This window comes from Pollicipes pollicipes, unplaced genomic scaffold (assembly GCF_011947565.3).
Source record: "Pollicipes pollicipes isolate AB1234 unplaced genomic scaffold, Ppol_2.1 Scaffold_4295;HRSCAF=5057_pilon_pilon_pilon, whole genome shotgun sequence".
NCBI lineage: Eukaryota > Metazoa > Arthropoda > Thecostraca > Pollicipedomorpha > Pollicipedidae > Pollicipes > Pollicipes pollicipes.
In genome coordinates, this window is record NW_023596461.1 from 32,232,291 (window position 1) to 32,248,844 (window position 16,554).

The 16,554-nt window shown below is 51.4% G+C and overlaps 2 protein-coding genes across 2 annotated transcripts in view; both read left to right on the forward strand.

Moving 5' to 3' along the window:
* Nucleotides 1-756: 756 nt before the first annotated feature.
* On the forward strand, nucleotides 757-13,716 carry LOC119097648 (uncharacterized; the record flags this gene model as incomplete). The annotated part of the gene is given in 2 exon segments (XM_037220689.1): nucleotides 757-844; nucleotides 13,521-13,716. Coding segments are annotated over 2 exon segments (267 nt in total), but the record flags the coding sequence as incomplete, so codon positions are not given.
* A 2,211-nt stretch (nucleotides 13,717-15,927) lies between these two features.
* The window catches only part of LOC119097449 (protein timeless-like), a 3,858-nt gene continuing 3,231 nt past the window's right edge, over nucleotides 15,928-16,554 (forward strand). The window contains exon 1 of the mRNA XM_037220480.1: nucleotides 15,928-15,935. Coding sequence (XP_037076375.1) covers nucleotides 15,928-15,935 — 8 coding nt within the window. The remainder of the gene's footprint in view (nucleotides 15,936-16,554) is intronic.

Here is a 16,554-nt window from a genome sequence, read left to right on the forward strand (position 1 = left end):
CCAACCAACACTCGGATCGGGGCTGGCTTAGGTAAGCATAGACAATCATAGGCAAGTTGACATTTGGCGATACCTTTTTGAATCTACTGCCTCTCAAATCACTGGTCGTTTGCATCCTTCAGCACGTTTGTGAACGCACTACGTATGAAATGGGCACGACAACCTCTCGACGCAAGTACTGTACTTGATCGGCAGGTTTGCGGAGCGCGTGGCACCGTTTCGAGATCCCCACCCCGCCTCCAACCGAATACGACCTTTTAGCACACGCGATACCAGCGAACCCTCCCCACCGTTCGATCCAGCGCTGGGTCATCGGCATCCGATGACGTCGCCTGCCTGAGCTGGCAAGGTCGCCTGCCCCATCGCCATCACCCACGGCCACCCGTCGACAACCTACGGAACCCGTGACAGGAGCGCCAGCTCGCCGGCCGCCGGTGCCTTCTGCCGCGCGCGGCGGCGCTGTCAGCCCCTGCGGCTGCCGATCGCTGATCGAACCGGCCAACCCGCAATCGATCAGAACGTGCGGCGCGGTGACCCCGGCAAGCGGCCGGCAGCGAGCGGCCACGCCCGGGCCGCCACCGGACGCCGCGGGCGCCACCCGAGCCGCAGCGGTCGTTTTTGCTTTCGTCACGTCCCCCCCCCCCCCCCCTCCGCCTCGTCGGTGGGTCCGGCCGTCGGGCGCTGTTGCCACCCGCCGCCGTCGGCAGAGAGCGGCAGATTGCGCGTGCGGCGGCCGACTACGCGGCATCGATTGAGGCGGCCGGCCGGACGCCATGGCGGCGCCGTCCCCCGGCCAGCGCGGCCGCGAACAGGTGTGCCCGCGCGTCCCCCCGCCGGCGACCAGGTGAGTACGCGACCCTTGCCCCCGCGGCCGCCGCCCGGCCGACGGCCACCGCCTCAGGCGCTCCGTCGCTGCGGCCGCGGCCGGCCACGAACAAAGGGTCTTTGTTGCTGGAGGGGTGAGCGAACTTGGGGTTCATGACTGCTTTACTGAACTGTCATCGATCTGGCCGTATTTCGAGCTCAAGAGGCACGGGCAGCGGAGCTCAGAACTTGGAGGGGTCCTTGTGAGGGACGGTTAACTGCAGTGTCCTTGACATCGACAATGGGACCACAGCCGCGGCTCCGCTGTTCCCTTGATCCACTGCCAGCAAAATAAAAAGGAATGCCACCGAGGAGTGAAGTCACCAAGCGTTTTCCACTGCCGCGTTGCATGGTTATCACCAGTCGACGTTGCAGCGCGGGGTCGCTCTGCGGCGACGTGGCGCGAACGAGCTCGTTGGCGCGATACCGAAAATGCGCCTTGCCACTTGTATTATGCACCAAAATGCACCGCGAGCTGACAAAATAGTGATGCCATTCGATCCCCAATCCTTCGGTGCCTCTTTGGTTTCTTACTTATCAGCCACCGGTCTCACATTCCTGCTCCCAATCTTGATAGGGGGCGGGGCACCGGGGCACACGCTTCCAGCCCCAATCAGTTTTGTTTTTGACAAGCATTCATTTGCATGCGAATAAAGGTAAGCACGGTGATGTTAACATACGGTGTGCAAGAAGCTGTATGCGCCCGTGACCCTCTAAAATTTGTTTGCAGTAAAAAAATTAAGTCACACCCTAGACCCCATTGCAAAATTATGCACAGGCTCCAGCCAACTCTCTTTCAGATGCGAACCTTTTTTGCAAATCAGATAGTGCGCAATTTAAACGGGAGCATCTGTTTCGCAGAAGGTGGGCCTTGGAGTCTCCACCTCATTAAACAGCTCATCGTAATTCATCGGTTTCGTCTTCCATGCAGCTTCTTTATCCATATGAGCATCCTTTCGACACGGAACAAGAAAAGCTCAGAGTTCTTATACTGGCCTATCAACCCTCGACCTAGGGCTATCGACCTCCAACGTGCCATGGGGTAAAGTGCCGAGTCTGTGGGCCTTGGAGTCTCCACCTCATTAAACAGCTCATCGTAATTCATCGGTTTCGTCTTCCATGCAGCATGCAGAAAAGCTCAGAGTTCTTATACTGGCCTATCAACCCTCGACCTAGGGCTATCGACTTCCAACGTGCCATGGGGTAAAGTGCCGAAATACCAGACGCTCAAGGCCTTTCTTGCTTACATCAAGAGGAAGAAAAGGCACACATTTTGTTGGGAAAGCTCGGGCGCGTCAAATAAAAGCGTACGGAAATCCCTAATTTATCCCGTAATGACCACTCAGGATAGCCTGTGCCGTCAGATTACTGACGACTCGCATGTCAGTGGTGGCATGTTCCATGTGCCCTGCGGTCTGAAATATCGATCCGCCGCGTCCCTAGGTGTGCCGGCTGCAGGCCTTACAGGCAGCCCATACCGCGCTCGCCTAAGTCACGCAATGCGCAGTAGGGCGCTTCACTTATGAAAAAAATTGAAGTGGAAAGCACACAGCAACCTTTCGATGCACCCGTTGTTCATTCTCAGTGATATCATCTGCCATATTGTCGTAGAAAACGGCATCACACTTCCAATAAAGTGTGCCAATAGTTGTGCTTGAAGCGTAAACACATTTTTTTTCATTCATTTTTCCTGTGCGTTGTTCCGTTTCTTCGAACGACTAGTCTTGCCCGTTTCTCCATTGCTCAGCCTGGTTGCAAGGCATAACACAAATTTGTCGGATTTTAGATTGACAGGATTTGGATGTGTACATAGTCAAGCAGTTCTCATATGGCACGCATAGGGATTTTATAGTGTGCGGTGAATGTGTGGAAAATGCTAGGTTGATGGATGGCGCTCATCGCATTGAAGTGGATGGCTGGGAATCAAGTCTGGTCACTTATGTTCATGTCATGGATGTTAGGAACTTTTTAGTTGCTTCTTAGCAAAAGATGTAATTTTATTAATGGAACTGCATTGCAATGTATACCTATGTGTCTATAAATATACGAGGAGCGATGCTTCCTTTCCGGTGTATTCTCAAGGTCGGACCGTGTTTTTATCAACCTCGGGACCTGAAACTAAAATTCTGATTAAGGTAACAGCCTCAGACCGGGTCTATCTTGACCCGTACCTTGATTCAAGCTCTCATGCGATTTATACCACAAACATGTTGACGCTACGTATAGTAACACCACATAGCCCACGTGTTGAGCAAAGCAAAGCAAATAAAAAGAAAAGTGTTCCAGATTGATAAACAAGAAGTTCAACGTCATTTTTCCAATCGAAGCAGCTACCTCAAATTGAGGTTCTGAGCTCTTGAGAAGCAGTGGATTTAGACTGGTATTACCTACTAAATCTGTCGCGCCGAATCTAATTATAAAAGAAATATACGAAAAAATGACACACTCCCCTGAAATGTACACTGTTTGGGTTGGAAATCCTCTACGTCTGGCCGGGAAATTTAACTTCGTTGAAAATACGGCGGAGGTGTAAGAAAATTCGGTCCCTAACGACACACTGCTCTTTTCACTATGTAAACCATTGCTTGGCATGAGTTGGTGGTTTTGAACGTATGCAGTGATTTCGCACCGAGTATTATCAACGCCCATGATAGTTCCAAAGATCTTTCAATGTCAAGCCCACAACAAACGACCCACTGAAATCGACATCAAAGAAATCAAATAATTCCGAAAAAGTAAGACCCCATTTTATAAGTCCAAACAGCTGAGGTCAATAAATGGTTAGCCGAACCTTATCTAAGGTCAAGGCATATTCAGGCCATAGACTAGCCTTAGGCGGCCAAAACTATTCGTTTCGTGAATTATGCGGGTGTTGTTAATTATTCAGGTAACGATTACTGACGTTGTTATTTGTTATACGGTGGCGTTCATGAAACCTTAAAGCTGCCCTCGAACCGCCCATGTACTCCGCAGAAATGCGAAAACAACCCACGACGAAACAAAACTGATCTGATCATCTGATCCAGTTTCATGTTGTCTGACGGGCTAAACCTTAGATATCGGAACCAGCTTATGGGCTGTGGAATGAGCAGCGCATGTGGTGCTTGCAGGCAAAGTCTGATGCAACAGGCAGCAAAATCCCTAAAAATGGCAAAATTGAACGTATATTTGTTTTGTCTCCAACCGATAAGATTATCTCTGAACGCCGCTGTAGAAAATGGCAGGTCTCAGCTATTCCCGTCCAATGCGACAGCCAGCCTGTAGATCGAAAAATGCTTCAACGGTTCTTGAATGACGTGAGGCGTTCTTCATCCACCAACTTGATTTGTCCCACCTGCTAAAGCTTGAATTGTTGTATGAATCCAAGTTCCTTGCTGTTTTTCTCGGAAGTTCCTGCAGTATTCATTGCTGTCGTTGCACCGACATGGAAATATCACCGACCCACCATGATTTGTTCCCATCGACACGTCCTAAATTGGCTAGCGGAGGCGCAATGCCACACAACACGAGAGGTGTTCCATTCGTGGAGGATTCCGGCCGGGGCTCGCCTGGCTTCGCGACTGAGTGAACAACCAGCAGCCATGTAGGCCGGTAGTGGAAGCCTCGCCTGGCTTCGCGACTGCGTGCACAGCCAGCAGCCATGCAGGCGGGTAGTGGAAGCCCCGCCTGGCTTCGCGGCTGTGTGCACAACCAGCAGCCATGCAGGCCGGTAGTGGAAGCCCCGCAGGGCTTTGTTGCGCACAAATTGCTACAACCGCGTAACATGTAGCTCTCAGAAGAGCCAAGTTCGATCTTTCAAGCGCGTTCGTCGAACTCCGCAACGAGATAGACTGGAGCTACAATTAAGTTAGCTGGTGACCGCCTGGAAGTTCTCTCACCGTTTTTCGGCAGACACAGTGCGAGCGCTTGGACGGTGGTAGAAGGGCTCTGACACGCTGCTGACGTCATTACGAGACACCGGGCATTGATTTTGGGCCCCGAAATGCCTCGTTGGGCAACAAAAGAAAGATGTTTGAATAGCGAAGGAGATGCGGATTCCAGCCGTTCGTGTTTCCTCTCACATTTTGGAAATAAATGAGAAAATGGGTGCACCGGCGTTATGCTACCATTTTAGGAAAGAACATGAAGTATGAATAAACTGACTTGGTCACCTAGTCTTTTCTCTGCATTTCTCGTTTCAGGCGCTTCTGCTTTTCAGCGTGCTCCTAACATCCAGGAACAGGTGGTTTTGGCTTAAAGTTTTATTTTGATTTTACCACGCTCTCGACCTGGGAACTCAATTGTGGATATATTTACACGTGCATAGGTATTTTGCAATACTTCACGCTCGCGTCGTGGGTGGGTGTAGTAATAAAGTAACAAAGTAATAAAGCGTTGCTCAGCGGGATACAATAAGAAAAACTGTCGCGGCACAACGTAACCAACTTTGCCTTACCGGACGTTTGCTATATATTATCGGCCTGCACTTGCAAGGCATTCTTAGACGCGCCGAAATATGTCAGATGACTCGTATAATGAACATGGTTATCGTCTGGTCCTTCCACGCGCTAGTCAAAGTAAGGGTGAGGGCAGGTAAAATGGAAGCCATTGTCTTCAAAGTAGCCGGCGGGTCCTTGCATGACGTGTACATACCTAATTCATAGGCACACTGGCTGATAACAGCCTTTACGTTCATGCGAGGATCCCAACTTTGCGCGAATATTCCAGAGAACGCGGCATCGCGATGTGCATCGGCTTGCCATGTCTTCGTGGGTTAAGTCTTCGGAATGACTGCGTGCCATTTTGTCTATGCGTGCTATTTCAACCAGTGGTATGGCTAATGATACATTATGTTATGGGCTGAATGTCCGGCCGACCGGACGGCGGGGGACAAGGTCACGGCAGGTCACGCCTATTCTCACATAAGGCTAGTTTCCCCTTTGGAATGATTGATGATCCGACCGAGGGCAGTGAAACAGGAGCTCCTTTAGGATGGTGGATGTTGGTTCTCACATTGTTCGGCCATGCCCTCTGCTCCCTCAAGCCGGTGCCCCTGATCTGAAATTTATGTTGTCAGAGGATCTGAAACAAGAAATGGTCGCAATGTCTGAAACAATGCACGAATCATGAGGCATGTTTTTTCGCTACATTTTTGTGTTTTTTGGTATCAGGAAGTGCAAAAATGCTTTTATGGTGCATTTTTCAAAATCTAATTTCCACTTATCTGAGGCTGGAGTCGGACACGAAGAGGAAGGGGGCGGGTGACCTGTTACCTCCTCTCCCTGGCCCCATTGCCTATGCCTACGCTCGCAAAGGCGTGAAAAAGCCTTTTTACGTGTAAAGACCATTCCCCATAACAAGCCGGACTTCGAACACTTTTTCTGAATGTAGCCCTGGCGCTTGTCCGCGGTTACTTTCATGATTTGCTTAGAACCAAAACTCGACCTACCTTCCTCTGCGGTGGCCCGTCTACTTGGCCGCGGTTTTGGCTCTGAGCCACCGTGCTGTGTACCCAGTTCAAGCTCCGGCTCGGAGCAACGCAGCAACTTAAGTCCACTCAACACAGATCGCATTCATTTATAGTTGATCAGCTTAGTCCCTCCCAATAGCTCAGCTGGTTAGTGGGCCCGCCCTCCGAACCACCTGCCCGTGGCGGGGTGGGTTTTTTGGGTCTCGCTTTTTGCCCTTGACAGGTGTGGCCTGAGGCCTGTGGCAGCGGCCGCGCTAAAAGTCGGCTGGCGTCAGAGGACAGTACGAATCGTGCCAAGTATTGCGTCGCGTTAAACTTCCGCCACATAAGTCTGCCGTTGACGTGCAAATGCACGCTCGGATGACAGGGGTTAGGGCTCACACAATAAGCACTGCTTATTGTGAGGTCTGATCCCCCAAATTCATCCATTTAGAAGGTTTGGAAAAAACCTTTGAAGAGTTGGAGAAAACGCTTTCAGGGTTCGGGTTACATGTGTTTTGCCTGGTACCATGCGAACACTTTCATGATGGTCAGCAGTGCTTGCAGCGTTTGCAGTGCCTGTCAGCAGTGTTTCCTTCAATGTGGGAGAACCAGGTATAAGTTTGCCAGTTCTCACGAGTTCGCCAATGTTCAAGACAGAGCTCTGTTGAGGAACTGCAAAAAGTTGGCAAACGAGCAGTGGCATGCAGGGGCGGCGCCACTTCCAGATTAGATCGAAGGGCCTCATGAGCAAACTTTGGGGTGTCTCTACCTCGGCCACACCTGACCTGACCCTCGGCCACAATTTTCTGAAGAGGAGGGGACGGAGCTCAGTGAGGACTCATCATAAGAGAACCGAAGGAGACTACGGTACTAGATGAAAACTGCCGGCCTAAGGGAGAGGGAGGGGGGGGGGGGGCTCTGGGCCCTTCGAGCCCGCTTCTGTGCTGCAACTCTGTCCCTATCCTTGCCTAAATGATTATTTACGATCTTTATTGCTGTCTAATTTTTTTTCCTTGTCATGGAACTTTGCCCACTTATGTAAAAAGTACTTCTTAGTTGTATGCGAAAGAGCTAAAGAAGTTTCACATTCGAAGGTATTGAGGCAGGCATTCAATATGATGGAAAAAAGCCCACTTGAACTACGGGTATGTTTTAAGTGCAAAAGAATGCTTTAAATAACAACATTTAGTATTAAGTAAGTTTGCTCTTCATGTGTCATCGCTTGGTTACGTAATAGAACGTTTTTGTAACGTCAGAGTCATTGCCAGATTGCCACCATTGTAGCGGACAGAGTAACTTGTAGAACTGACTTGTAACCTGTAACTTATAGCATAACTTGTAGAACTGCCCAAATGCGTGTGATATGTCTAACAAACGCGGTTTGTAATCGAGGCATGCAACCAATGGCTACAAGTGGTTATTACCGTACTGCCGCCTACCTTTGTGACGGTTCATGCCGGCATGCTCCAGGTACGGGTATTTCGATGTCATATCGTTTTTGACCTTGACCACAATATGGCTTTTAAGGTGGGAAATTCATGTGTTGTTTCTGTGGCATCACGCGTGCCTGGGCAGCTTCAAATCAGGCCGTCTGAAATGTCTATGCAAATTTGTGAGCGTCTAGCCAAGAAACAAGCGTTTGTTCAAAACCCCATGCAATATTTATAGCGCCTGATGTTGCCATCTAGGGTCTCCTCCAGGGAAAATCTCATCTAGGGTCTCTTCCGGGTCGACAAAGGGCCCCTGATAGTAAAAGGCCTTCCCCTAAAATCTCCAGATATGACGCATTTGTTATCGAGGGCATTATTTTTCTGATATAATAGATGTTACACATATTCACCTTCTATATCTGGAATAATGGTTTTACGCTACCGCGAGATCAATTCTGCCTTAAGTTACCAGTACATAAACTAGCTAAATCATGCGTTAAATGACTGCATGAAATGAATCGCTGGCGCATTTCATTTCGCGAAATTCTGTGAGAACTTTATCTGGGTTTACAAAGACAGCAAGGATTCCGCGAATGTAGATTGCAGATCAAAATGAGTCAACAATTCATATGAAATGGCCATACCATGTTTGTCCGGGTATGTTCAACATTCCGTCAGAATTGACTAATGGTTGCGATATGTAGCGTAGTTTTGAGCATGCGCACTCGCATAGCTCGTAACAAAACACGCGACGCCAGGCGTTGCAGTCTCCTTAGACCACGAAGTCTTGATATCGGAGCTAACACTAGGCTGTGGCCAACCGGTGGAGGAAAGTAGTGACGCATGTGAAAAGAAGTACCTTTGAACGCTTTTGGAGACCAAATTGTACATTTAGAGACATTCCGGGCGTATATTTCACCTGTGCGGTTTTTAAATTGATGACAATAACGCATTAGTCTTTACAGCACCGCAAAGTGGTGCTTTAAAGAACAATGCGTTCAATTGTCATCAACCTAAAATCACAGAATATTACATTATATTGCATTAGTCCGCTCCCTGACGCGTGCAGTTGACCCCAGATCGAGGCGTGAACCGTCATTAACGCAACATCCCTGCTTGCCGCAGATGGTTAGATAACTGGCACATAGACTCCAGTCGGGCTTAACGGGCCTGTGTTGGAATACGGTTGGAGGGCCCAATAAGCCGGGCCCCTCTTCGGGTCCCATCAAACACTGCTTTTGGTCGGCGTGGGGCCCCTTGCGAACACAGGACCCTCTGATAGACACTGTGGGCCCCTAGCAGATACAGAGGGCCCGACCAGTGTAAATCACTGGTCCCGGCTTTGTAGCTGATTAGGAATGGGCTCTCAGGCCAATACCGACACGGAGCCGACTGTGCGGTAATGGTAGTACCCGACCAACATACAGGCCCATATCGACTCTGGAGTCCCCGATCGGCGCAAAGTGCCCTCTGCCCGTTACTTGAGCGTCCGTCGTCACAGGTCGGGCCGCTCAATAAGAATCCGACCAGTTCTTTATGCCCTAAGACCTTCCAATCGGACCATTCATTGTCGGGGCCATGAGCCCCTGGGCTCTTCGGGCCTCCTCGAATACTGCCTTTGGCCCGACATCGGTGCCTCTTGGCAACACAGGGCCCTGTTAGGCGCTGTGGGGCCTCGAGCAACATAAATCGCTAGCTCCGTCTTTGTCCCTGCTTGGGAAATGGGCCCACAAGCCCATGCCGTCGCGGAGGCGGCTGTGTGTTACTGGTGGGGCCTGACCGAAATACAGGAACTCATCGACTCCGTGGGACCCTGATCAGCACGCAGGACCCTCTGGCTGACACTGGAATGCCCGGACCTGCGGGCTGGGTCCCCTGAATGAGACCTTCGTTTGGCTTTTCGGGCCGTTCTGGCCTTCAAATCGGGCCCTTAATTGCAGGTTCCGAGGGGCCTTCGGAACCCCCTCGGAACCTAAGGGGAGGGGGAGGAGCACGTACCCTCTGTGCCCCCTTGCCTGCGCTACTGGGCTCGAGACATGGACATACTGAACGGACGCTCGAGACCCCCGAGTAGTGCATATACGTGTACCGCCTGTCGAACTGAGGCATGCGGGCGCTCTTCTCCCGAAGCATTACACACGCTGCAGCATATACATGACGGCAGCGCCCCATGACGTCACCTAATAAGCATCGCTATCACTGAATATATTTGTCAGCATGCAGGTAGGCAGCTGCTATGCCGCGCCCGTACCCACAGGTGGTCGGACGGGCACTTCCTCACTGCCGCCGGGGCCGGGGTTGAACATGCACCTGATTTACTTTTCCGGGTAATCGGCGATGCTGCTATTGCATAGGAGAAAGCATAGTACACCGAGCGTGGCTAGTCGCGTAAAACCTGGCGCGAACCTTGATCCAAACGCCACATGCCATGCGCAGCGCGATTCTGATTATCGACAATCGATTCAGTGACCTTTGGCCACTGGGAGTGGGAGTGGCGGACGGGAACCGGCTTCGGGTCGCCGGCACCGGCGCGCCGCCGCCGCTGTGTTACCACCTGGCGCCTCGGGCCAGGTGCCAAATGACCTTTCCACACCGGCATCAACAAACTGTGGGAAGATCGCGCCGCGAGGATCAATGCTGGAGCGGGGTCCAGCCGGGGTGGGGCGGCACCGGCGCGTACCAGCGGGGGACCCTGCCGCACGGGCGGCTCCGGGGCTGAACCAGGCTTCCGGGCGGTGATGGTTTGGAGGCCTGACGCGTTAACACGCGCCCGGGCGAGCGGTCAAATTGACCCCTTGAAGGTTTTTCCTAGAATGGTTTCCGAACGGCGCGGCTTAGCCGCGGCAAAGTTTGCATAGCTGTAGACAATTAAATAGCAGGTCGTCTGGAATCAAAAATTAGATGTACCTGGTAAGGTCGCTGACCTATGGCAGGTCAGTCAGGCCGTGGTTTCAATGAAAGCAATTTCCAGTGATCGTTCAATCTGGTCCAACGACAGAGTGTTAGACGAAGCCATACATATCTGAGAGAGTTTCTTAGGTAGTACAATAATTGAATCAACAAATTGAATTGACCTAAGGTCAGGTATGAAGGTCAGACCAAGGTCAAAATTAACCTGTGTTATTGCTCTAGGGCTTGCGGTATGGAGTAGTTTCTGGTGCTCATTTCGAATTTATTGATAAAAAACCGCATTATACACCCTCCATGGACTTCTTAAAGGTCAGAATAGTTCGCTGACCTAGAATGACCCAGGTCAACACTTTGTTTTCATGAACATACTGCCTAGCGTTATCTTTGTCGCTTATCCAAATGCAAAACTCAAAGCGGTCTTGTATGATTTTGGTCACCATGACCTCCCAAGGGTCAGACGAGGTCACTGACCTTAGATAAGCATGTGCACGCCTGCTTAGAACAGTTATCTAGGTTCTAAGGGCCCTTTGGAGGCCAACCTAAAATCTGGCCTTGTCTTATCTTATTTGACTCAAAGGTCGTGACCTAGGAATATCAAACTTAGATATATGTGAGTTCACGTACAGGTCAACACATCCTGTGCATTTGGTGTCTCTAGCTTGCTTAGTTCCTGAGATCTTAGGGGGGATTACATTGACCCCCACCCGAGCGAAATGTATCCAACCGGCCATCCGGGTGCATGTTAATGAGGTAGCCAAGGCCAAGGCCGGTGCATGTGTGATCAGGTGCGATGCATTCTGCGCCATTTAATTTGTTGGAGATGACCTTAAGCGACTGTTTGAAAGCACGCGTTTTACCCTATGACCCGGCTCAAATGGACAAACAAAAATGATGTGCTGGAAATGCGTGCAAAACGCCTGAGTTGTGTTGTTGCAATGCAACGCAAGTGTTGCAATTACTCATCCAGATGTATTCTGCATCAGTGGCAGGAGGGGCTATCTTTGAGCTTTGCCGCGAATGACAGTGTATAATGCAAATAAACGTGCCCTCAACCTTATTGGTATGCGATGAGATGCGGGGAGCTACCCCCCCCCCCCCCTGCTTCCCCCTCCCTCCCGCTGATATTTGGTAATCCATTTTACCGGTTTGGACGGATCAGGTATGAAACGAGATCGTGCTCTCTGAACTTACCTTGATAGCCTGTTACAAATTTCTAACGGATTCGGGGACCCATTCAAACGGGCAAAACATGCGGTTGGCTTTTTCGCTTTAACTACATATACCACTCAGATCTCTTTCATACTTCTACATTTCGACGTTCGACCATAATAATCCCAAAGGCATACAAGCTACTGTGGATTGGTGGCGGACGTGAGATGATGGAGAATGATATTAATGAACATAGGCGGATCCTTGAAGGGGGGGGGGGGGGCACGGGGCCATGCCCCCCCCCCCACAAAAACCCTGAGAGTATGTTTTGCCCCCTCCAAGCATTTCCTGTACTTCATAAAAGTCTCGTCTACTTACCGTCTGTTTTACCTTTAACTTTTAGCTGTTTTGTTTTAACTTCTGTTTAAGATTCAAAAGCATTTCTGTGCTTGAATGGTGTCCCTTCTAGGTACCCGCGAGAGGCACCATGCACTGGACCTCGGATCCCACACAAGCCAGCTGGCGACGAACGGTTGGTTCCCCCCCCCCCCAAAAAAGTGCAGGCTAGATCCGCCCTGTTAACGAAAACATTTGATGCCTATTAAAGCCTGATCTGGCGCATACAAGCGCTTACCCTTGTACTCTGCGTTGCAATACATGTAACATCCAACCCAGCGATGCCAGAGATCAGTCGCGAATGCAGGATATTCAAAGCTGATGAAGAATGCAGGATACATGAACACCCTGATGCCTGCGCCGAAACCAACGTCAATGTATTACCCCCGTTGCGTATGCTCTTACTTTGCCTATGGTGACCCAAAGTGTTCGATATTTGCGATATATGGCCTATTTTTGAAATATGGACCAATATTTTTCAGTTATTTTGGAGTTAAATCGGATGTGAAGAAGTAAGTGTTCCGCCCAATACATGACTCCCAAAAAATCGTTGATTTACTCTGACATGCCTCCTACGAATCAATCATGGACGCGACCCCCGAACAACGTGGCGCCGCTCGTTTCTGTTTGTATATGTATATTCTATATATATATGTATATATATATATAGAATATATATATATATATATATGTATGTATGTATGACCATTTTATTATATATATATATGTATATTTTATATATGTGTATGTATATGTATTGATATTTTTGTATATGTCAAGACCCCATGGTTAAGGAGGCCCACCCCCACGTCGGCGCCCCAGCTAGATCGGTCAGAGCGGTTCAATGATGATGAAAAAGCACAAACCTAACCCGGAACCGGGTTGCGACCAGGTGAACGCGGCAGCATGGCCCCGATGAATGCATGCACAGATCACAGGAATGGGTTCGTCCCCATAAGTATTGCAGCTATGTGCGATATTTCAGGATGTTTGTGTGTCAACCGCATGGCGGCCGTTTGATGTGCTCTGAAAAATTAATACCACTGGCAGAATGTGATACCCGTACTCCCAACGGGGTTCTCCCATGTCCTTGACGTACCAAGCCCTGTCATCGAGGAGAGAGCAGTAACGGACTTTTCCACCATAACCGGACATTCAAACCATGCTCCAGCCCGGGGCGTCAGAATGCTTGTAAGCTTGGGAAATATAGTGATTTCCGTGTCACTGCATTTATCTTCCAGTACTTCTCACATCAAACGGGCTTGGATCGACAACAACTGTCGTACCCCTCAGCGTCCTTCCGCATCGCCGACGCTAACCACGCCGTTCCTGCACCCCAGGATGAAGGAGCCGCCCTCTCGTCGCAACAAGTACCTCCGCAGCCGCTCGCCGGTGCACGAGATCCTCGCAGCAAAAGGTGGCAGCACCGTCGACCGGGGCGCCGAGGACAAGCGCTGGCGGATCCAGATGATGATCGAGTATACGGCCATCCCGGAGAACAGCGAGCACGAGCCGGATCAGGGGCGCGCCTCAAAGGTAGGTGCTCGCAGCGAGCCCGCGCCGCCGCCGCCGCTGCCGCGGCCGCGGCAGGGCGAGGAACGGCGGAAGCGATGCGAAGACGGCCGTAATGCGGCGAAGCGGCGACTTCTGCGCAGCGGTGGTCGTGGGGTGGCACGCATTTCGGCCGCCTCGCAATACTGCGCAGACCCCGCGACGAACGCCGCGGTGGTCGTGGGGTGGCACGCATATCGGCCGCCTCGCGATACTGCGCAGACCCCGCGACGAACGCCGAAAAACCACGTCTGCTTCAAAGAACGGTGTTGAGATGCATGTAACTGAGAGATTTGTGCGACCCACTCCATTACATTCTGTGGATCGCACTCAACGTGAACAACCTAGGAGAACATTGCGTTGTCTCGACGTTGAATCGAGTTGGTGCGGTACGAAAATCCTCCAACGCTGCGTCTCACGCTTGCGCAGCGCGCCATCTTCTGCCGCTCTGAGACTCCAGCCAGCTGAACACTAATTATGCGCCGTAAGCACGTAGGCCTGACGTAGTCCGCCATTATGACCTTCACGAGTGGAAGACGGCTGTCCCGTCGTGTTAGAATAACCGGGCAGCGATACATCCGACATGCCTGTACCTGTCAAACACGGTATTGGCGGTCCGGGCGGTACAGCACAGCCGACTGAGCCGCTCGTTGATACTGATCCGAGGAAGCGAAGAAGACACAACGACAGCTGTGGTGCGCTGTGTGCGGCGGCCGAGATCATATTGTGGAGGAGACCTCGGGTTCGGTCCGTTCTCGCCCTGGTGCAGAGAGAGACCTCGGGTTCGGTCCGTTCTCACTCTGGGGCAGGAGAGACCTCTGGCGTTCTCGCTCTGGGGCAGGAGAGACCTCGGGTCCGGTCCGTTCTCGTCCTGGTGCAGGAGAGACCTCGGGTTCGGTCCGTTCTCGTCCTGGTGCAGGAGAGACCTCGGGTTCAGTCCGTTCTCGCCCTGGTGCAGGAAAGACCCCGGGTTCGGTCCGTTCTCGTCCTGGTGCTTGGTATCGGTGTTCACCGCAGACGTCCGGAAGTTCTGATCAGTATTGGGGGCGGCGGTCGATAAGGCTGCCAAGGGGTCACTTGACACTAACATGGTTATAGGGAACAGTCCAGGTGACTATTCAGCTTGGGTTAAGCCTTGAAAAGCCCATGCTGAACGATCACCATTAACTGATCCCTGATAGGCTCTCTGCGCCCTACAAACAAGATAGTGCGCTTGATGCTGGCTGGCATCAGCTGATGATCCACTGCAGCTTCGTCGAAGAGAGAGTTTATCAGTACCATTTCCTGTGTTCCGTCGAAGATTGATCTTACATGCCAAAGCGCTGACTTTTAAGAACCAGGAGCGGTTCGTCCAGTACGCCGGTAGAGGCCACCCATAAAACATTTTTAGACCTCAGAGGCATTTATCAGTTTTATAGACGTGTTCAAGTCCGGTTCACCTAGGCTATGACCTTGCGCCTGACTGACGGGAATCCTCAGTGCCATGACAGCGACTCAATCGATGTATGTAACCTTGGAATAGCATTGGGGGACATCCTGGACAAGGCTGAATGCATTAGAACTCCCCGACTGTGATTGGAGACCTGACTTCGGGTCTCAAGGGCCCCATAAACACACCGACTGTGCAGATTCTGCCCAGTGATGTGAGCTTCGCCACTGGGAAAGATGTTCGACGTCGGACACATGTAGCCAATAACTGACATCGAACGACCGCTGCTGGCCCCCTGCTATCCTCGCTCGCCTCTGAGAACACTGACCTCTGGCTCTGTGTCACCGGGCTTTCGAACGCCCGGTAATTCTGACACTCGAGCAGGTGCGGTTTGAATCGTCCCCGATGTTCACCGCCCTGATATGATAAACGGCTGTGGATGCATGCAGGTGGCAATGGGGCCGGGCCTGCTCTTCTCGTACAGGCTACGTACAGGCGAATCATGTGCTCTGGGTGTCTGAGTAGCTTGCGCTCCCATAAACCTGAACAGCCTGGACATTCCAGCCATCCAATGATAGTATGTGCATTCCAAAGGCACGCTATGGGCTGGCTGATCGACGGATAATGCGCTCGTGAGAGCATGTTTGCTCAATGGCGTGGCCTAAACATATGAACCGGTTCTGCTGCCTAAATGATCATCGTTCCTGCGCAACCTAATCGGCATGTCACGCGGGAACGACATCGATGTACGATTGTCGCAGTGCATAATGTCAAGGTCAGCAATGGAAACGTACTGTTTCCTCTGGTGTCGGAGCCTCGGCATGCATGCTGCTCATCATGCGTCATGCCGTCATGAGCCGTGCAGTCCTCTGGCAGCTCCTCTGGTGTCGGAGCCTCGGCATGCATGCTGTTCATCATGCGTCATGCCGTCATGAACCGTGCAGTCCTCTGGCAGCTTTTGACGCTGCTGGTGCCCCTGCGCAGAACGAACGGAGGTGTCAAGTCGCCATGCCAGAGGCGACCGTATTTTTTCTAACGCCAGAAGCGGAACGGCCGGAAGCGGAAGGTGCGGGGCGCTGGAATACTCTGAGCTGCGACCTGGTGTCCTGCATTAATTCGTGTTTGGGCTGCAGCATTGCTCTGCGGTTGCAAGGCAGCCATTCTCGATTCGGATCTTCAATGGCGGCTGGAGACAGGGACTGCCTCAAAATGTGTCGCAGACACGCGCAGTTGCATGCCATTGAATTTCAACGAGCTGATAGATTCCTCCACGAGCAGTCGGCGGGGATATCGCTCAGTCGTCATCCGGCAATGGGGCGGTAGACATAAGCAATGCACTGTTAAGGTCACGGTGGATTCCACCACAGCGGAGACATTGGAAGGTCTGGTGTCCG